At 43.8% G+C, this 17,189-nt stretch overlaps 1 protein-coding gene across 6 annotated transcripts; it reads right to left on the reverse strand.

The window, feature by feature from the left end:
• Nucleotides 1-70: 70 nt before the first annotated feature.
• On the reverse strand, nt 71-17,186 carry trak2 (trafficking protein, kinesin binding 2). 6 transcript variants are annotated; one of them, XM_067583127.1, is made up of 17 exons: nt 17,069-17,186; nt 13,600-13,753; nt 12,270-12,461; nt 9,263-9,322; nt 8,479-8,555; nt 8,265-8,381; nt 7,123-7,341; nt 6,748-6,826; nt 6,506-6,636; nt 6,054-6,128; nt 5,677-5,814; nt 5,417-5,496; nt 4,895-5,035; nt 4,511-4,806; nt 3,444-3,986; nt 3,224-3,323; nt 71-2,959 (listed from the first exon to the last, which is right to left on the reverse strand). In XM_067583127.1, the coding sequence occupies exons 2-17, from the start codon at nt 13,652-13,654 to the stop codon at nt 2,173-2,175; spliced, it is 3,090 nt and encodes a 1,029-aa protein (XP_067439228.1). In that variant the 5' UTR covers nt 13,655-13,753; nt 17,069-17,186; the 3' UTR covers nt 71-2,172. The 6 variants fall into 6 exon arrangements, with proteins under 6 accessions (XP_067439228.1, XP_067439229.1, XP_067439230.1 ...); XM_067583128.1 differs by having other exon boundaries at nt 13,600-13,804; nt 17,069-17,172; XM_067583129.1 differs by lacking the exon at nt 9,263-9,322.
• Between the last annotated feature and the right edge of the window lie 3 nt (nt 17,187-17,189).

A 17,189-nucleotide genomic window follows, 5' to 3' on the forward strand; every position in this document is an offset into this window, starting at 1 on the left:
CATTTTTGGGTCAAGACATTCTGCACAAGTTCTTCCAACAAGTATGAGCAATAATAAACCAGCGAGTCAGTCATTTTCCATCGCTTTATTTTAAAAAAAGAGGCAACTGAATAATAGCCATGAGTAGTTTACAGAGGATCATGATCTTAGAGGGGAGGCATGAAGAAGTCACAGGACATTTTATATTTTATCCAAACCTGAACCTCCTTCTGCATAACTCATAACCATGTGACATCAAAGAGCACAGGGCTTTACAGGAGCGGAGTGGATCTGACAACTACAACTAAAGATATTAACAGTCTGAATGTGCCTTCCTTCCTTCTTCTTCTCTCCAATCCTACAAACATTAAAATGAAGCTCTTCTTAAATTGTTACATATGTTATAAACCACAAAATGCATCACGTATACACATTTGTAAGCCAGATTATTCAATTTCTTTAAAAATAAAAAATAATACTTTTGGCTTGATTAACAGATTTGGATTCCCTTTTGTGGGCTTCAATATCTGCAAAGGAAAAAAAAAAAACTGCAAATGCTACATATATATTAAAATCTTATGACAAAATGTTAGTTGACGTTGTTACTAAAGCCTTGAATAACAGGCACACATTTGACTAAACTTAATTTCTCATTAATATTAGAATGTTAGAATCTATATACTTCAAATAGTGATGTCTGTAAAACAAAGGATAAATATGAAAGTAAAAGTGCAGTAACTGTGGGGGAGTGTGGTTGGAGTGACGGATGTTAAGGACAGCAGCACTGAAGGTTGAAAGGTCACAGGGATCAAGCACAAAGATCTAAGCTTCCTTATATTTTAAAAGGTGCCTGTAGTATGAACTTTCCTACAGGAATACCACACTCTGAAATAGCCCCGAGACAAATTTTAAACATAGAAAACTTATAATAAACCTGGATGTGATATACAACTAAAATAATGTGCCAGTGGTTTTCCCTCTTAACGGACTGAACCTGAACATCCATCATGGGCCTGAGATAAGCATGGTGGCTGAAATTTAAATGACACAATTGCTGTTTTTCTTTTAAAAGGCCCACTGAGCCTCTCAATGTGGTGAAATTTTCAACCAAGCGGTGATCCTCAAAAAACTTTCAAATCCCACTGAGTGCAACTAATATATACAAACATTTGAACACAAATCAGAACAGTGCTGGCTTCTACTTAAGGCCTCTGACCATTAAAAACACACAAAAAACAAGGACCTGAAGGAAAAGGCAGACCTATTTTCCCAGCGTCTGATTTGGTTCTGACCTCGCCTTCAGCCTGGCCCCGCCCGTCTGCCGACAGGTGCATGCTGGGACCTGTAGGCGACTCGCAGGTGGCTTTGGACATGTCATGCAGACGTAGACGCTTGCAGGAGGCGGGGAGGGGAACAGCACATGGACACCCGTGCAACAATGCTCTACCGTAAAAATCATTAGAATATTAATACTGGCATGTTAGGGGAATGGTCTGACTACAAGGTTAGCCTGGCAGTATGCTGTGTGTTGTCGTAGGACTAGCCAGCTAGCACTTCATCTTACACTAAACCATCCACTGTGTTGCGGGCACGGTCGGCTACCATGATTACCTTCCCAACCCACTGCAGAACAAGCCCTTGAAATAGCAAGACTCTGGATGCTCGGCCTTTCTTTCTTCAGCTTTACCTTCCTCCACTTACTTTCTCTTCTGACATGAATAAACATGCAGAGACCATGCTTTTACTTCCTTTCATGCCTTTTTCTTAACTCTGTTCTTTTCTAATCCACATCCGCATACCTTCGTCCACTTACATGTTGCCATCTCTCCATCTCCTCTACCTGTGCCGGAACATCCAGAGCCTCACGGCAAAACTACTGAACCAAAAGATTTCATACACTACCAGAATGTACTGAGAGCTGAATAACCCACTTAGAGGCAAGCTAAGGCCTTAATAACTAGCAAACACCTACACACGTAGACACTGCGGTATCGCTAAAAACAGTCAGTTCAATTAAATTGTGCTTTAAAATGAAGTCATAAAAAGGAGGGATTTTTCTGCCCACCGGATCCCCTGACAACTCTCTCCAAAGGCAGAAAGGAGGAGAGATGAGGGAGGGAAGAAGGGGATGGAGGTGTAAAGGAGGCGTAGAAGGAGGAGGTTCATGTTCTGGAGTCTATCCCCCTCTTTCAATCAGCGTTTAGCTGAACCAGGCGGGGGGTGGTGGGAGACGGAGGTGAGATGTCGGTGCCAGGGTGGTGGGGGGAGGGCCAGGGAGGTCGGGTGAGAAGGAGGAAGTGTTGGGTTTCCGGCTGACTTTCCGGCTCGTGCACCAGCACCAATCATGGCAGGGAGACTCTGGTTGCGCCTCAGGCCGTCCAATAAGCTGCCTCCGCCCGCTGACACAAAGGTGGCAGAATCCTGCCGTGGCATTGGAGCCTCGGAGTCTGCACCCTGGAGCACCTTGGTGAATCCCAGCCGCCGTAGCCTTTCCACCAGGCCGACGTTGGCTGAGTCGAGCCTGGGTCGGCCTGACTTGGGGGGAGGGGCGAGCGCTGGGGTTTCCTGGGAGGGGCTCGGTAGGTCAGGATGTGGGGCGCGGCCCAGATTCAACCCGTAAACGTCCTGGAGAAAAAGCTCTGCCGGCCGCGACGCTAAGAAATTGTCAGCTGGGTGATGGCGGGTGTCCATGGGCACAGGGGAGGGAACGGGTGAGTGCGAGGGGGAGTTAGGAGGTGTGCTTGGGAGAAGGTGGAAGAGGGGCTGCCGGGTTGTGGGTCTTGGAGATGAAGGTGGGGTGTCAGTGGAGACTTGTGCAGAAATGCCCCTCTCCAGGACCAGCTTGGTGAGGCTGCTGACAGGCGCAGAGACGCGTCGAGGGGGGAAGGAATCCCCCAGACTCAGTCTGCAGGGAGTCACGGGGGTACTGGGACCTGTCCTCATGGAGCTGGGTGTGTTGGCCATGAGAGACAACTGGGAACTGAAAAAGATGCAGACAGGGACGAGATGAGACAAAGAGAGACACATGTTAGCATGGCAACATCTGAACAGCAGCTGTTTGTTAATTTACTAAGACGTGTAATTGACAGCTCACTTTCCAAAAATCAACTGGCAAGATAGATGCTGGCTAGAAATGAAAGGCTGTTTTTGTCTGTGTCTGTGTTAAAAAATTACTACACATTTTGATGAAGTCTGCCACCGCTATCATTGTAAAAACCTTCCTTCTCCTTTGAAGAGGACGTACCTCGGGGTGACCTGTGTGACATCACTAGGGTGCAGGATGCGGCAGGTTGTGAAGGTGTAGGTGGAGAAGGTGATGCTCTGACACTTGCCTGGGTTTTGGACTGAACACACAACAAATAAGACAAATAATCTTACTCACATTGGTAAAAATCAGCAGAAATATAAACATCTTAAAACTCCTCATCAAAATACAGCATGCTGTACATTTCCACTAAATTTACCAGAGGAAGATGTTGTTGTTGTTGTTGTTGTTGATGTCAAGGTGCAAATTTGACTCTGTGATTGGACCGTTGCTGTAGTGACTACTGGAATGGGTTGAGATGATAGGCTGGATTTCTCTGTGACATGGCGGGGTCCGGGGGTCACGCAGGGGTCTGATCTGACCGTGCAGGTGGCTGCAGGTGTCCCAGATGACGTCGGCAGGGTGGGGGAGAGAGGAGGCGCAGGAAGCGGCGACACCGAATGCTTTCTGTCTTTCCTCTCCTCCGGCGTAGACGAACAGCGCACCTTGAAGGTGATCCCGCCTTCCTCCTCTTCCTCATCTTCCTCCTCTTTACCCCGCTCTGCCGCCCCCTTCTCCAGAACACTGGACCCTCTCTCTCTGTACTCTTCGACCTCCTCGTCCTCCTCCATGTCAGAGAGGCGGTAGACTGCATCCTGAGCCAGTGGGCGGAAACCCTTGGTCACCACCCCAGGGTGGGGGTCCAGGATGGTGGCTAGGTGCGGTTTGGCCAGCTGCTGCCAATGATGGAGCGTCAGTGAGCCTGAAAAAACATGTCAGGATGTTATTCTGTTTAATGTATCAAGCAATTAGAACCAACTAAAGACATTTGTGAACCATTGTTTTTTTCCTGTTGTGGCAAGTGATGTGGAAGCTTCGAATTTATACATTTTATGTTCATTCATGTCAATTTTCAGTGAGTTCCTGTAGTCTGATCATTTCCTTTGGCCAGACTTAGTCAGACAGACCCTATGCAGTAATTGTGTCCACTTTTCACTGTTCAGAGACTGACCTAGAGCTGATGTAATAGAGCTTTGTCTAATGGAGGAACGCCGTTGGTGTCCTACATTCCTACGTACAGCAGCACGCAAACTCCATGTGACATCAGTGGTTTCATGGTTCAGATTTAATCAGTTACACATCAGTTCAAATGTCAAATAGCTTCAGCTGCTCCACTTAAGCTGCTTTGTGATAAATAGTAAAAATGTACTGCGAGTTTACTGCGGGGCTTCCAGGTGTGAATGATAAGTGAGGCGCCGCTGAAAGAAAGCGACAGATCGACTTTACCTTCCATGGGTTTGACGATCTGAAGCTTCTCAGGCAGGAAGGTCTTGAAAACGCTGGAGCTGATGGAGAGTTCTGACAGGTTAGAGAAGGAGAGAACGCTGCTCATCGGTGAGCCGCAGCTGCTGCCGTCCCCGTCCGCCTCCACCCCCGACAGGGCCTGTAGCTTCTTCTCGCGCTCAGCTTGGAAGAACTGCCGCTCACACAGGAAGTTCTGTCGCCGCAGCGACAGGCGATGGAGGGCTCTGGTGAGGTCGTTTCCACCCGGGGAGCCCGGCTGGCCGATTCGCACCTCCTCTCTGCAAACGCAGAAGTTAAAGGAGCAATTACACAAACTTGAACTATTAAATTAAAGCTTTGGTTTCAAATGGTTTGTTTGTAACATACCCCTGAGCAGACAGGAAGGGCTGTGCGGTCATCACTAGAGAGCTCTGTCCTGAGCCGGGGATAGGAGGGGTGGCTGAAGCTGGCCGCGATGTTGAGGCGTTGATGGAGCGGACTGTCTGGAAAACTCGCTTCTGGGAATCTCTGCAGCGGGAGAAGATTAAAAGGTCAGAGATAAAGTCCATGAGATAAGATAGACTACTGAACCAAAAACATTGTCAGATCCTGAGATATCATCTTTTTCATTCCATGCATTCCTCTTCCTTCTCAAATCCTGGCGCCCACATTACCCACAAGGCAACTCCACCAGTGATGGTTTACTTGAAGATTTGGGTGAGTTATTCTAGTAACAGCCAATGTAGCCTGGAGCTGCTAGCTTCAAGCAGAAATGAGGAGCAGGCTGGTAACATCACTTCTTTCTAACAGATTCTTTCATTTTCAAACTTGTAGTCTTGAGCACCAAGACTGAACTAGTTTCCTCAGTCTCAGCCTCCTCGAGTCTGAAGTGAAGTTTGGGTTTCTTACCTTTGGTTCTCAAAGGCTGTCTCTTCATCTACACTCAGCTCTCTCCTCATGGTGCCCTCGATCTCTGCTGCCAGGGAGTCCTGTACACACACACACACAAGTTTAAATGGCATCATATACAAACACCATTTTTATGTGAAGTGGAAAATCTGTGTTCAAGAGGAGATAAACTAGGCAGCAACTGTAAAATGTATCAATAAATGTGCAGACACTGACAGGCACGTTGTTGAGAATGTGTGCCTCAGGACTGTTTCTCTCACCATGGGGTAGAGGCCGTAGGAAAGGTGCCTTCGCATCCCGGTGGATGGAGCGTTTTTACTGCGAAGTTCTTTAATCTCCTCCTGGGACTCATGGAGCATCTCTACACACTCGATATTCCTCTCCGACAACTCGTTCAGCTGCAGCGCACACACACACATAGTGGTTATTAAAGGTAATTAATTGTTTATTAAACTATTAAAATGTAATTTAATTAGTCATTAGCAATTTATTTAAAAATCAAGGTCAGTGCTTCATAGTATATGTGAGTAAATTGGCTTAAACATACAAAAACAGTGACATGGTCCTTTACAGAAACTGTACTTAAGCTACAAACATCTCAATATTCAATTTTAACGGTGTTTTTGTGAGATTGTACCTCTGCTGTGAGCTGTCTCTGAGCATCTTTGGAGGCCTGCAGGTGGATCCTCAGCTCCTCTTTCTCCAGAGCCAGCTGTACAGAAACAAGAACACACAACGTGAGCATTTAAACACACTTTGCTGTAACACTTACAAATGCATTCACACATGAACAGTGATAATCAAAGCCAGACTTCAGGTCAGTGTGACACCATTCACTGTTTCTAAATGACCACAAACATATTTTTAGCATTTCTGGTGACTTATTGGTTAACATATACACTGATACCGACATATATGCAATTAATTAATATCAGTGTTTTTTACTGCCATGGGTTACTCCACTGTAAGTGTATTGGACAGATTACGGAAATGTATCAAGTATGCAGCAAGTGAATTGAAATTACACCCTAATAAAGTGAATAAATTTCATTTTTATGCACGTATACACATTAGTTCTGCTCTCCTCACCTCCTTCACTCTGTGTTGCAGCTCTACTATCTGGGAGAGCAGCTGAGCGATCTCCTCCTGGTGTCTGAGCAGCTCCTCGTTCTTCTGAGACAGCTCATCTGTCAGAGACACCATCTGCGTGTTGGACTCGCCTGAGACAAGGACACACATATACACAAAGTTAAAAAAAAAAAAGAGCATTCCATACATGAGAATATACATTGTGTTTGTAATTTTTGAGTGTGAATATGCGTCTCACTTACGGAGCTCCTTGACACAGTCGCTCACTAGCTGCTGTTCTTTCTCCTCATAGGTGATGGTGTCTCTCTTCAGCTGGCAGGCCTGGAGTGGAGACGTAGAAAGGAAACAGTAAGTGTTGACTATTTCAAGTGTCAGCACACTTTTCACCATGAAGGCACTTCTCCAGGAAGCTTATTAATCAAGACAATGAGAGCAAAACACTAACCTGAAGGCTAAATCCTTTAACTTCCACTTCCACTGTGACATATACACTTCTATTATTGCTTCCTGTATTATAGCTTCTATTATAGCTTCCTGTAACAACAGGTTTACATCCTATTTTTTCCTGTTATGTGAAGCTCCAGTGTTCCAGCATCCACCCTTTGTGTTCCTCGTACCTCAGACCTCAGCAACAGGTTTTCCTCCTCCAAGTCCTGCAGCTTGCTCTGCAGACACTCCAGCTGGCTGAGGGCAGCGGCGGCGGCGGCCGCCCCTGGTGGCTGAGGCTGCCGCAGCGGCGTAGACACGCTGGAGTCGGTCTCGCTCTCCTCGGAGGCGCTGGCCACCATCCGCAGCAACTCATCCTTCTTACTGAGCTCATGCTGCAGCTGGTGAACCTGGCAGGTGGGGAAGGTTTGGGGAGAGTTATTACTGAATGTGTGTGAGACACAGAGAGTTAAACAATGAAATTTGCAGATGTCTGATATTCATATAAGAGATTCAGAGAGACAAACTCAACATTTTTGGCCCTTTTTATGGAATTTCCTCTCCTAAAATTGCGTATTACCCTGGAAATTGTGAGAAACAGTGTATGCTGTATAAACAAGCAGAAATTGTTTTTGAGGGTGTTTCTATTATTTACACAACTGCTGAATTGTTTGAAAAGCAAATTTTTAATCAATTATCAGGGCACATTAATGATTCCAATATTTTATCTCCATCTCAGCCTGGATTAAGTTCTAATTTCTCTACTATTGCTGCTCCTGTAAAATTCACTAATGATGTATTTTCGTCATTGAAGGTTGATTTACAGGTGCAATTTTTGTTGATATTTTTATTGATTTAGTTTGTCAGTATGCCCTATGCTAATACTTGCTATCTCAACAAACTGTTTCATAACAGTTTTCATTGCAGTCAATTGGATTTTTAAGTATTGAGAACGGGGTACCACAAGGATCTATTTTAGGGCCTTTACTTTTCTATATTCTTTATTAATGATCCTCCACAAATGTGTTTTGTTCAGTTGTCTGCAGATGACACCGTTATATATGCATCTAATTCGGATATATTAATCATAAATAAACAAATTTTCTCACGGCTTTCATTTCCTGTTGTAGATTATGCCAACGAGACGTTTTCATTGGTTGTATTTTTGCATTTAAATGCATTTACTTTAATGATCCTTCTATACTTAAACCAGCTTTTAGTTCCACTTAGATCAGCACACTCAGGCACAAATCGGCAGACAAGCTTTTGAATTTAACACATTTTAAAATTTTAAAAAACATGTAAGTAGTATATGTGCACATGTGTAAGCTACCTGGTCCAGGGCCTGTGCTAGCTGTTCCTCTATGGCCTCATTGCGTTCCTGCAGCAGGTGGTTCCTCTGTAGAAGCGACTGACCGATCCGAGCTGCCAGCTCCAAGTCTCTGTCCCGCTGTCCAGTAAGAGCAAAGGGTGTTCAGGGTCAATCGGTCAATTAGATACTGCTTCTCAGTAGAAAACTAAACCGTTACAAGTGAGGAGACACCTACCTCGGCCAAAAGGTGCGTGACCACTTCAATGTCATTGTACGTCTTGGTCATCTGCTCTACGCGATCGGCACTGAGGACTGGCCAGAGAGAAACTTACTTTTAGGACAGCACACAAGCAAACACACACATGCAATCTAGCATGCACATTGTGGCATGTGCATGCAAAATTAGCATTCGGGGAACTCCACAAGAAAACAAAAGAATTTGAAATAATAAATAAAAGCACCATCACGCAAAACTAGTGGACACACTTCTGTAGCATGCCAGCTTCATTTACTAGCTAATAAAATGTTCTGACCACAAGCAACATGAGCAGCCACTTCTGCTTTCATACTACAGCCGCATTTGATCACAATGGCATCAGCAGCTGATAAAAATACCAATGCGGTCAAACTGTATTTCAGGTATGACGCTAAAACACTGCTGATGTCATAGGATGTCAATTGTGAGCTCCACAACATGCCGATGTGGTTGCTAGTGGTCTGAATGTAATTAAGAGCCACAAAAGCCCTGTACAGTCATAAAGAGATCACACACACCCACTATTCAATGCAACAATACTACAAGCTGTCTACAAGTGGCACACAGCAGACCTATATTAGGCAAAACTCTTCATCTCTGTTGAGATCTACATGCAGAAAGCAGAGAGGGGCTCCAGATCCATGTTCAAGTGCAGCTTTTGGAGCCACACTGAGGTCTGAAGCCCCTCTCTCACTCTGAAGCTACGGTACATGAGGGAGTTGAAAAACAGAGCAGAACAGGCAGACAGACAGAGAAAAGATACCTTTGGAGAGGCTCTGAGAGCCGGGGTGGGAATAAGAGGAGGGCTCCAAAGCAAGATACGCTAGTGAGAGATAGAGGAGAGAGAAAAAGGAGTGAAAGTTCAAAAAGGTGTACGAGTGAAAGGGATAAAGAGAAAGACATAAAAAGAGGAAAGGAGCGGCGCGGAGAGAGAAGGTAAGAACTTAGCGGGAGGATGAAAGCTGAAGCTTCGATAAATCAACTTCATACAGAAACATTAGTTTGTTGAGAGTCAGAGAATCTACTTGTCAATTAGTTTGGTCTGCTTTTAGCACCTGAATGGGAGTCACCAGCGCTGCACCGCTCCCCCTTCCACCTGTTTAAAGAAAAGTGGCAAGCTGGATTTCTCTCTCCCTTTTTCTTGCGTAAAGAACAATCTACATATCAGCAGGGATTACATGTATTAAGCACAGATAGGCAGCTTGAAGTGAAGCAGCTGCTCGGATGGATGAGAGCAGTCATCCAGTAATCTGAGGCCGACAGTGACCTCTGGATCAGGACGCTGCGCTCCCCCTCCAACAACCAAGTTAAATATAACTTCAGCTGGAGAGAGTGATCTTTGTTACACACACACAGGAAGGCAGATACTGTACATACACAATGCATATAATTGCTCATGCTTATCACACACACACACAGATATCCCTTTACCTGCTGGGTGAAGCATGGTGTCACTGTGTAAATTATATTCATAGTCTGGTTTGATCATATTCTGCACACTGCACCTATAGAGTCACACATTAAAGTGACTGAACTCTGGCCGTCTGATTCATGGTTGGCTGGACCTTTGGCACCAATAAACTCCAGCTGCAGCTACAACATTTAGTTATTTGACAAACTGTAAATTTTGAAAAAACTGTGTGGTAACAAGTAATGTAAGAAAGAATGACAGTGTGAAGGATTACCAATTAACTTCACATAGTTTGCTTTGCTTCACAGAATATGAAAGTTGGGGACAAAGGTCAAGAATTGGTACATTGCACCAAGACAGACACAGACAGGCGTCTGTTAGTGGTTTCCTCGTCTACAGTAGTTATTCAACAGGTCTGGGAATCCTTTAAAAACAGACACTTTAGACTTGTCAGTGTTGCTGATGTTGTTGTTGTGAGGTTGGATCAGGCAGGACACGCACGTGTGAGATCAGAACCGGAGTTTCCCCAGACTAGAGAGTATTAGCATCATTAGCTTGATCCTCTAAATTCTGTCCATGTGTCCACGCTCTGACTCATCTCTTCTCGCTGACAAAACCATATGTTTATGTATTAAAAAAAGCTAGATCGCAAACAAAGCTGCTACTTTATCAGATTTACAAAACAATAAGAATTATTGTTTAACGCTCATTCAACTAGATGAGGGTGAAATATGGTCATATTTGCAAAAAGTGTGTTTTAAACTTCATGAGCGATGAGATGTACGGGGTTCACTGCTGAACTGACATTGAAATTATACATTTGCATTAAACTACAGGTGTAACTGTCTAATATCTGCTGTTCAAACAGCATTTTTAAAGTCTGTCTGAGGCCGCTCACTCCTCCGATTTCACAACATGACTTCAGATGCTTGTATCATCATATAGGAATACTGCAACATTTAGACATTGTCAACATTGTCTAAATATGTAAAAACCAAACTCCTCTGAGCATTTTCCCACATCTCCTTATATAAACTGTATATATGTTTGCTTAAGGAGAACCAGAGGGCGTTTGGATATGAACATGCCTCTGCGAGAGCATCAGGCACTATTAATAGGCCGCATTTAATTTTACACTGCAGAAGTGGAGCAAATGTATCACCGAGCAGGAACATGAAACCCAGACTCCCTTACTGTACCCCTTCTCCTGCACGTGCAGCAACACATATACAGAGCCAGTATAGAACATGTAAACAAATGCATTCTGCATCTAACGTGGCGGCTTAAATCTTCTATAATCCACGCGGGAAATGTATTGCTATCATGTACTGCGTGTGTTTTTCCTCTATAAACCAAAAGCGGCTGTGCAACAGTTATATAGGTCAAACATTAACAAAGGATGAGTTCGTGGAATGTCGGGGAAAAAAAAAAGAGGAGGAAATGCTGAATAAATCTAACAAACAACAAGAACACAAATGTAGAGGAAATATGTACTTCTAATTGTGCATATGTGAGAGAAAAAAAAAACAGGAAGTGACATCATTCCAATTGTTAACAAACTTGTTTGAATGTAAACACTTGAGCGTTCACTCAGACTTGCCCATTTCCTGTCTTTCAAGGCTTTCGGTTGCAAACACACAGTACACACACACACACACACTTTCACCTCCACCCTTCACCGCTGTCACATTCTGACCTTGCAGACGTGACTGAAGCTGCTCCCGCGGTCGCACCGGCTCACATGTCTCTCTCTCTCTCTGTCACACACACACACACACATACACGGCTCACCTTCCATAGCGAAATGATCGTAACCCTCCTCATTGTAGATGTTTAAAACCGGCATTTTCCGACTCTTCTCTCAGCTGTCCTGTCTTCATCCCCTGTCTGTCCACTCTGCTCTCCCCCCCCCAGCCTCTCGCTCTCTGTCCCGTGACTCTGGCCCCGGCTTTGAACTCAGCTACACTTAACGCTGGCTGGATCGCTGGATTCCTCTTGCTCACTGTCTCTCTCTCTCTCTCTCTCTCTCTCTCTCTCCCACACACACACAGTGTCAGAGCTGTCTGGTTCACACACACACACACAAACACAAACACACACCATGCCAAATATTTTCCGCTGTAAATCCCTCTGAGAGGAGGATGTGCGCTGAATAAATCGAATCCCTCACGTGTCTAATACGCTGAGACGCACACACACGCACGCGCACACACGCACACCATCTGCCCATTGAGGTCACCGCAAGCTTGACCAATCAAAAGGAGATACACAACAAAGCTACACTGAGAGGTCATTTAGCCATTTTTATTTATTCAACTGTGGTTAGACACTGTTAATGCAGCTACACACACACACTTACTCATGTAGCGGAAAGTCTCCTCTGCCAGCATGGGGGAGATGGCGTTGTGTTGGCCGGAGCCTTCCTCTGGGGAGCAGCTCGGGGAAACCACCCAGTCCTGGCTGTCTGACAGGTAGACAGACCCGGAGCCGGCTGAACCAGAGCCCAGTGAGCCGGAGCCGTAGTGCTTCCCGGTGCTGCCCAGCCCCTCATCTGTGTTGACAGAGGACAGAGAGAATATCATCTAGGGTGCAGCATCACATGATTACTGTTGATATTGATCAACTGAATATTTTTAGATTAAATGGGTGATCTTTTAAACTGTAAAATGTGAGAAAAAAAGTTAGATGAGAAGGTTGATTCAATTCTGACTGTCGCTTCCACAAGAGGGTGGTATCAATCTTCTCCAAAAATGTTGAACTATCCCTTTAACTTCTAAATTATGACAATTACCAATTATATGATGATCAAATAAATGTTTTTTTCATGGAACAATGTCAAATTTGATGGTTGCAGCTTCTCAAATGTGCAGATTTAAAGCTTTTTTTGTGTCATCTTTGTGTTTTGGACAGTTGATTGGACAAAACAAAGACATTTAAAGACATCACCTTGAGCTCTAAGTAATTACAGAGAACATTTTTCACTATTTTCTGACAAAACAACCAATCAAGAGAATAATCATGATCAACAGTTGCAACTAATATTATACTAACAGTGTGTGGTTGACTTATACTCTGTAATTATTCATCAGTTGATGACGCCATGATCAGCTATAATACTGTAATGTCAATCATGTGTTGACTAATTTTTTTTTTTTTTTTAATCATGCAAATTCAAGGCTTTACCAGATTAGTGTATGGTATCACAATAAAAAAAAAAAAGTATTTGAATGATGAGGGATGTTTTGATTTTGTCAGTGCAGCCCTGGTGAGATGACGGCTGTCAGACTGCAGTGATTGTGACTGAACTCAAATAACTGGCAGCAAATATGCTGTACATCTGCTCAAACGGACTCCAAGAGTGAGTTAGAGTGACGAGCAAGCGTGGGTTGTTGAAGCATTCAAAAATATGAGTGCGTGTGTGTGGGTGTGTGTGTGTCTTTGGCTCAGACACTGTACAAGCCGATGTCCTTCCACTTGAGCAAATATGTGGTTTACTGGGACAGATGGGCCTAACTATAGTATCAAGCCCAAAGACAAGTACACAGCATACTGTACTTCAAGGCAGTGTGACATTGGCAGAGCAGCATTAGAATATCTCCAAAAAGCTTTTAGTCGCCATGCTGGAGCCTCTGAGATAAAGATATATTCCATTAATAAATTTGATTAATGACACTGCAAAAAAGCCGTACCTGTCTCAGTGCTGGATTCTTTCTTCTCCACCGCCCGGGGTTTGACTTCAAACATGTCCCCGTCCGCAGAGCGGGAGGCGTTTCCCCCCCACTCGCAAACACAGTGCTGGACAGAATACGGGAGCAGCTATGGCTGTGGCATCACATCCTGCTCCTGCAACGACAGGTGGTGCCCACACACACACACACACACACACACCGTTACCTGCAACGGAACAGACAAGTGTTAGACGTCAAAGATGTTAAAGTAGTTCAGAAGCCAAATGAAGGGAGAGTATGTATGAGTTTAATCTCCTGGTGAGACAGACTGAAGGAAAGAGGATGTTAATTGAGTATAATGTTGTTTCTAATCACTAGTGAGTCTGCGTAGAGCATCTCTGACTCCAGGCTGCTGACAACATTCATCGCTTCCCTCTGTTAACCTCCTGTCTTTCTCCTTCCCACTTGCTCGCTGGCATTTAAAACAAGATGAAAAAGAAAAAGCCCACTCCTCCCACACTCTTGTTTTCTGTTGGATTCTTTAACCGCTGATTATCTGGTTATCTTCTTTCGGCTCGGACGTGCCACCACAAGCCTTAAAATCTCATCAAGTGAAAAGATTTCTACTTTTTATTCTGTCTGAATATCTGACCGGGGCGGTTTTTCAGATGGATGAAAGGTCATATTCATTGAAGCACAAAGCAGTCCATCTGCTATACTGTAACTTGGATGCCATACTGATTTAAGGGAGGGCTGGGGGGGAGGTGGAGGGGGGACAGAGCCCTCCCATATCCTGTTGCCTCTCTCTCTCTCTGTATCTGTAGGGACTGTTCCGGGGCTTAAAGGGGTGACTGGAAGAATGAGACAGGATGTGCTCTCTTAAAGGGATGAGCTCCCAGAAGAGAACTGGGAACCAGAAGGACATTCGACCACGTGCTGCCGTACAGTCTGGTCCTTAGTCAGTTACTGTGCTATTGTGTGACAATAAAAAGCTGTAAAATTGGCACTTTATATCAGAAAACACCATAAATAGAAGGTGCTGTTCAGGGTATTACCTCCTACCACCCTTCATAACTCTAGCAGCATGCCTGTGGAAAGATTGGGTCCTTGGGAAACATTCATCCTCTGCTTACATAACAGTGAAGCTGAAACAGTTTGCTCCATAAAGGAGATTACTGTGATGCACGCTATGCTACAACATAAATGTGCAGCTTATCATTAGAGGCCCCGCAGATGTATTGTACTGACTCATTAATGACACAGTGGTATTGACTGACTGATATCGGTAATTCTATGCACATAATATATGAAACGGCTTTAATAGCTTCTGACATCAGCGTGAGTCGGGTGAAGAAATTCTGCATCTATTATTATTCATCATAGCAACAGCTTTTAGATGCTTTCTCTTTCTTTTTCCCTAATTTAAAATGCCAGAGCTGCTCTTAACCAAGTGGCTGTGAGTCATCTCATGAGTAACACTGTCACAGTCAGACAGCTTCTTGTTTAAGATGCAGCCTGGTATTCTGATTTGAGGGGTTAAGTTTGAGAAACTGAGATGTCCTTATATCACCAATCCTCATTACTTACTGTGTTAGCTGTAAATATAAATATATAGCCAGATTACAGAAATTAAATGGATAAATGGAATTTGTGGTTAAATATACTGAACACACACACACACAATTTCCTTCCGTTGGTTTTTAACCCTGAAGACAATTCTGACCACAATCTGGAGACCGCCACTTAATGTTACTGACAGATTATTGCGGGCTGTGGCCCTGAAAATAACTCTGTGGAACGCAGGCAGCAGCAGCAGCATTATACACAACACTGGTCTGTCACAGCTGTCCCAGAGGGACTGTCTGCTTACATCAGCTTTTTACAGACCTCAACTCCCTTCATGTCCGATCTAAGCATTCAGCGGATGCTCTTATCCAGAGTGACCTACAGCAAGTGCAGCTGTGGAAACATCAGTATCTGAATACCATAATCACAAGTAACGTGCAGGCTGAAGTCAGAACAAATACTAGAATTGTAAAAACAAAGTTAGGGTCCATTTCCTATCATTTGTGCTGCATCACAGCATCAGCCCATCTTAGATCTGACAAACTGGACACAGCCTTCGGGGCTTGTGTAGTACACTGGAAGAGGCATGTGACACTGGCTGGACCAGAGACTTTTAATTGCATAACCAGAAACCTCTGACTGGAAAATTAGCAAACATCCCTGGTGGTGCCTTGCCAAATTAAATATTACAATTGTATCAGCCACATGCAACATCATGAAATACTCGTCTAACCTGACTGGCAGTTACCAACCACAACAATTAATATGTAGCATCCTTTTTGGCCTGTGAACCCTTAAAATAAAGCAGAGTCTACCTGGTTGATTTGTCTACCAGTAAGTTAGCAATTATTGTTCTGACTTATCCGTTAAATCATTATGTCCACAAAATGTAAGAAAATAGAGAAAAATAGCCGTTAAAGTTCCTCACAGTCCAAAGTTACATCATCAAATGTCAACTAATCATGATCAACTAATCGACTAACCTTGCAGCTCTAGAGAGATGACTTATTTTGTTGTATTTGATTCACTTTTAGAGGCTTGGGGAGGTAAACACAGTAATCCACAAGAAATAAAGCAAACATTAAGAGAAAGCTTGACAAAAAAACTCACAATTTTGTGTGTCCAAAATATGTTTTGTTTTTTTTCTGTATCCTATCCTGGTTGGGAACCACCTCTCTACTGTAAGGAAAGTGATTGAGCCAATTTCCGTTTGAAAAACCGCAATCTTAAGGTTACCTTACAGCTCATCAAACGTACGAACTGGTAAAACAGGACTTAAGACATTTAAAGTAATCATCGGGAGCTACTCTCCAATCTGGCATGACTTCAATGCACGGGAGAGGCAGTTATTTTGATTAAAATGTACAATCATAGAAAATGTTTGCGCCTCATCTTCAACCTTGGTGAGCTAAAGAGGGATTAATGTTACAGATCGATGTGCTAAAATCAAGTGATGCTTCGTGGATCATCTAACCTATGTGCCAAAGTATGTGCCTAAGTTACAAAAAAGTAAACATCTTTAGGTTAAGTTATAGTCATTTTTGAAGAGCTCAAGAGTCAATATGCTGCATTTAAGTAACTGTACAGGATTGTTGTTCTGTGTGTAAGCTATAGCCACTGTTATGCAATTTATTGACATAAAGGCTAACATAAGCCAGTGATGAATCCGTTGCCCTTACAGATACCGTCACATGAGCTAAACCTACAGGTCAGTAGGTGAGCTAGCTGTCAGTTTTTAAACTAAATCTGATATTTGATTTCATCTAATATTATTTTTGTGAAGTAATCTCGCTAACGTTAGATATGTTTTCATGGCCGAGCTAATACAATGCCATCGCGGGTTCAAACAGGCAGCATCCTTCACAAGCGGAGCATTATAGCGTTATAGAAGTTAAATAATATGTTTAAATATCATCAATCTTACCCTATATCAGTATTATTCCAGTGGTACATGCGGTATCTGTCAATCCCTTCACCGAAACCTCAAACAATGGAGGGGACGGGGCAGACAGCTGCCGTATTTTTTCCCACCCGCATTCCGCGAC

Source organism: Thunnus thynnus, chromosome 24, assembly GCF_963924715.1.
Source record: "Thunnus thynnus chromosome 24, fThuThy2.1, whole genome shotgun sequence".
NCBI classification, from domain to species: domain Eukaryota; kingdom Metazoa; phylum Chordata; class Actinopteri; order Scombriformes; family Scombridae; genus Thunnus; species Thunnus thynnus.

Coding starts and splice junctions, on each gene's coding strand:
- trak2 (XM_067583127.1), bottom strand. CDS start 13,654: ATGTTTGAAGTCAAACCCCGGGCGGTGGAGAAGAAAGAATCCAGCACT. Junction 7,342..8,264: donor TAGCACAGGCCCTGGACCAG/GTAGCTTACACA, acceptor CCCACCTGCCAG/GTTCACCAGCTGCAGCATGA. Junction 5,036..5,416: donor ACAGCCTTTGAGAACCAAAG/GTAAGAAACCCA, acceptor CTCCCGCTGCAG/AGATTCCCAGAAGCGAGTTT.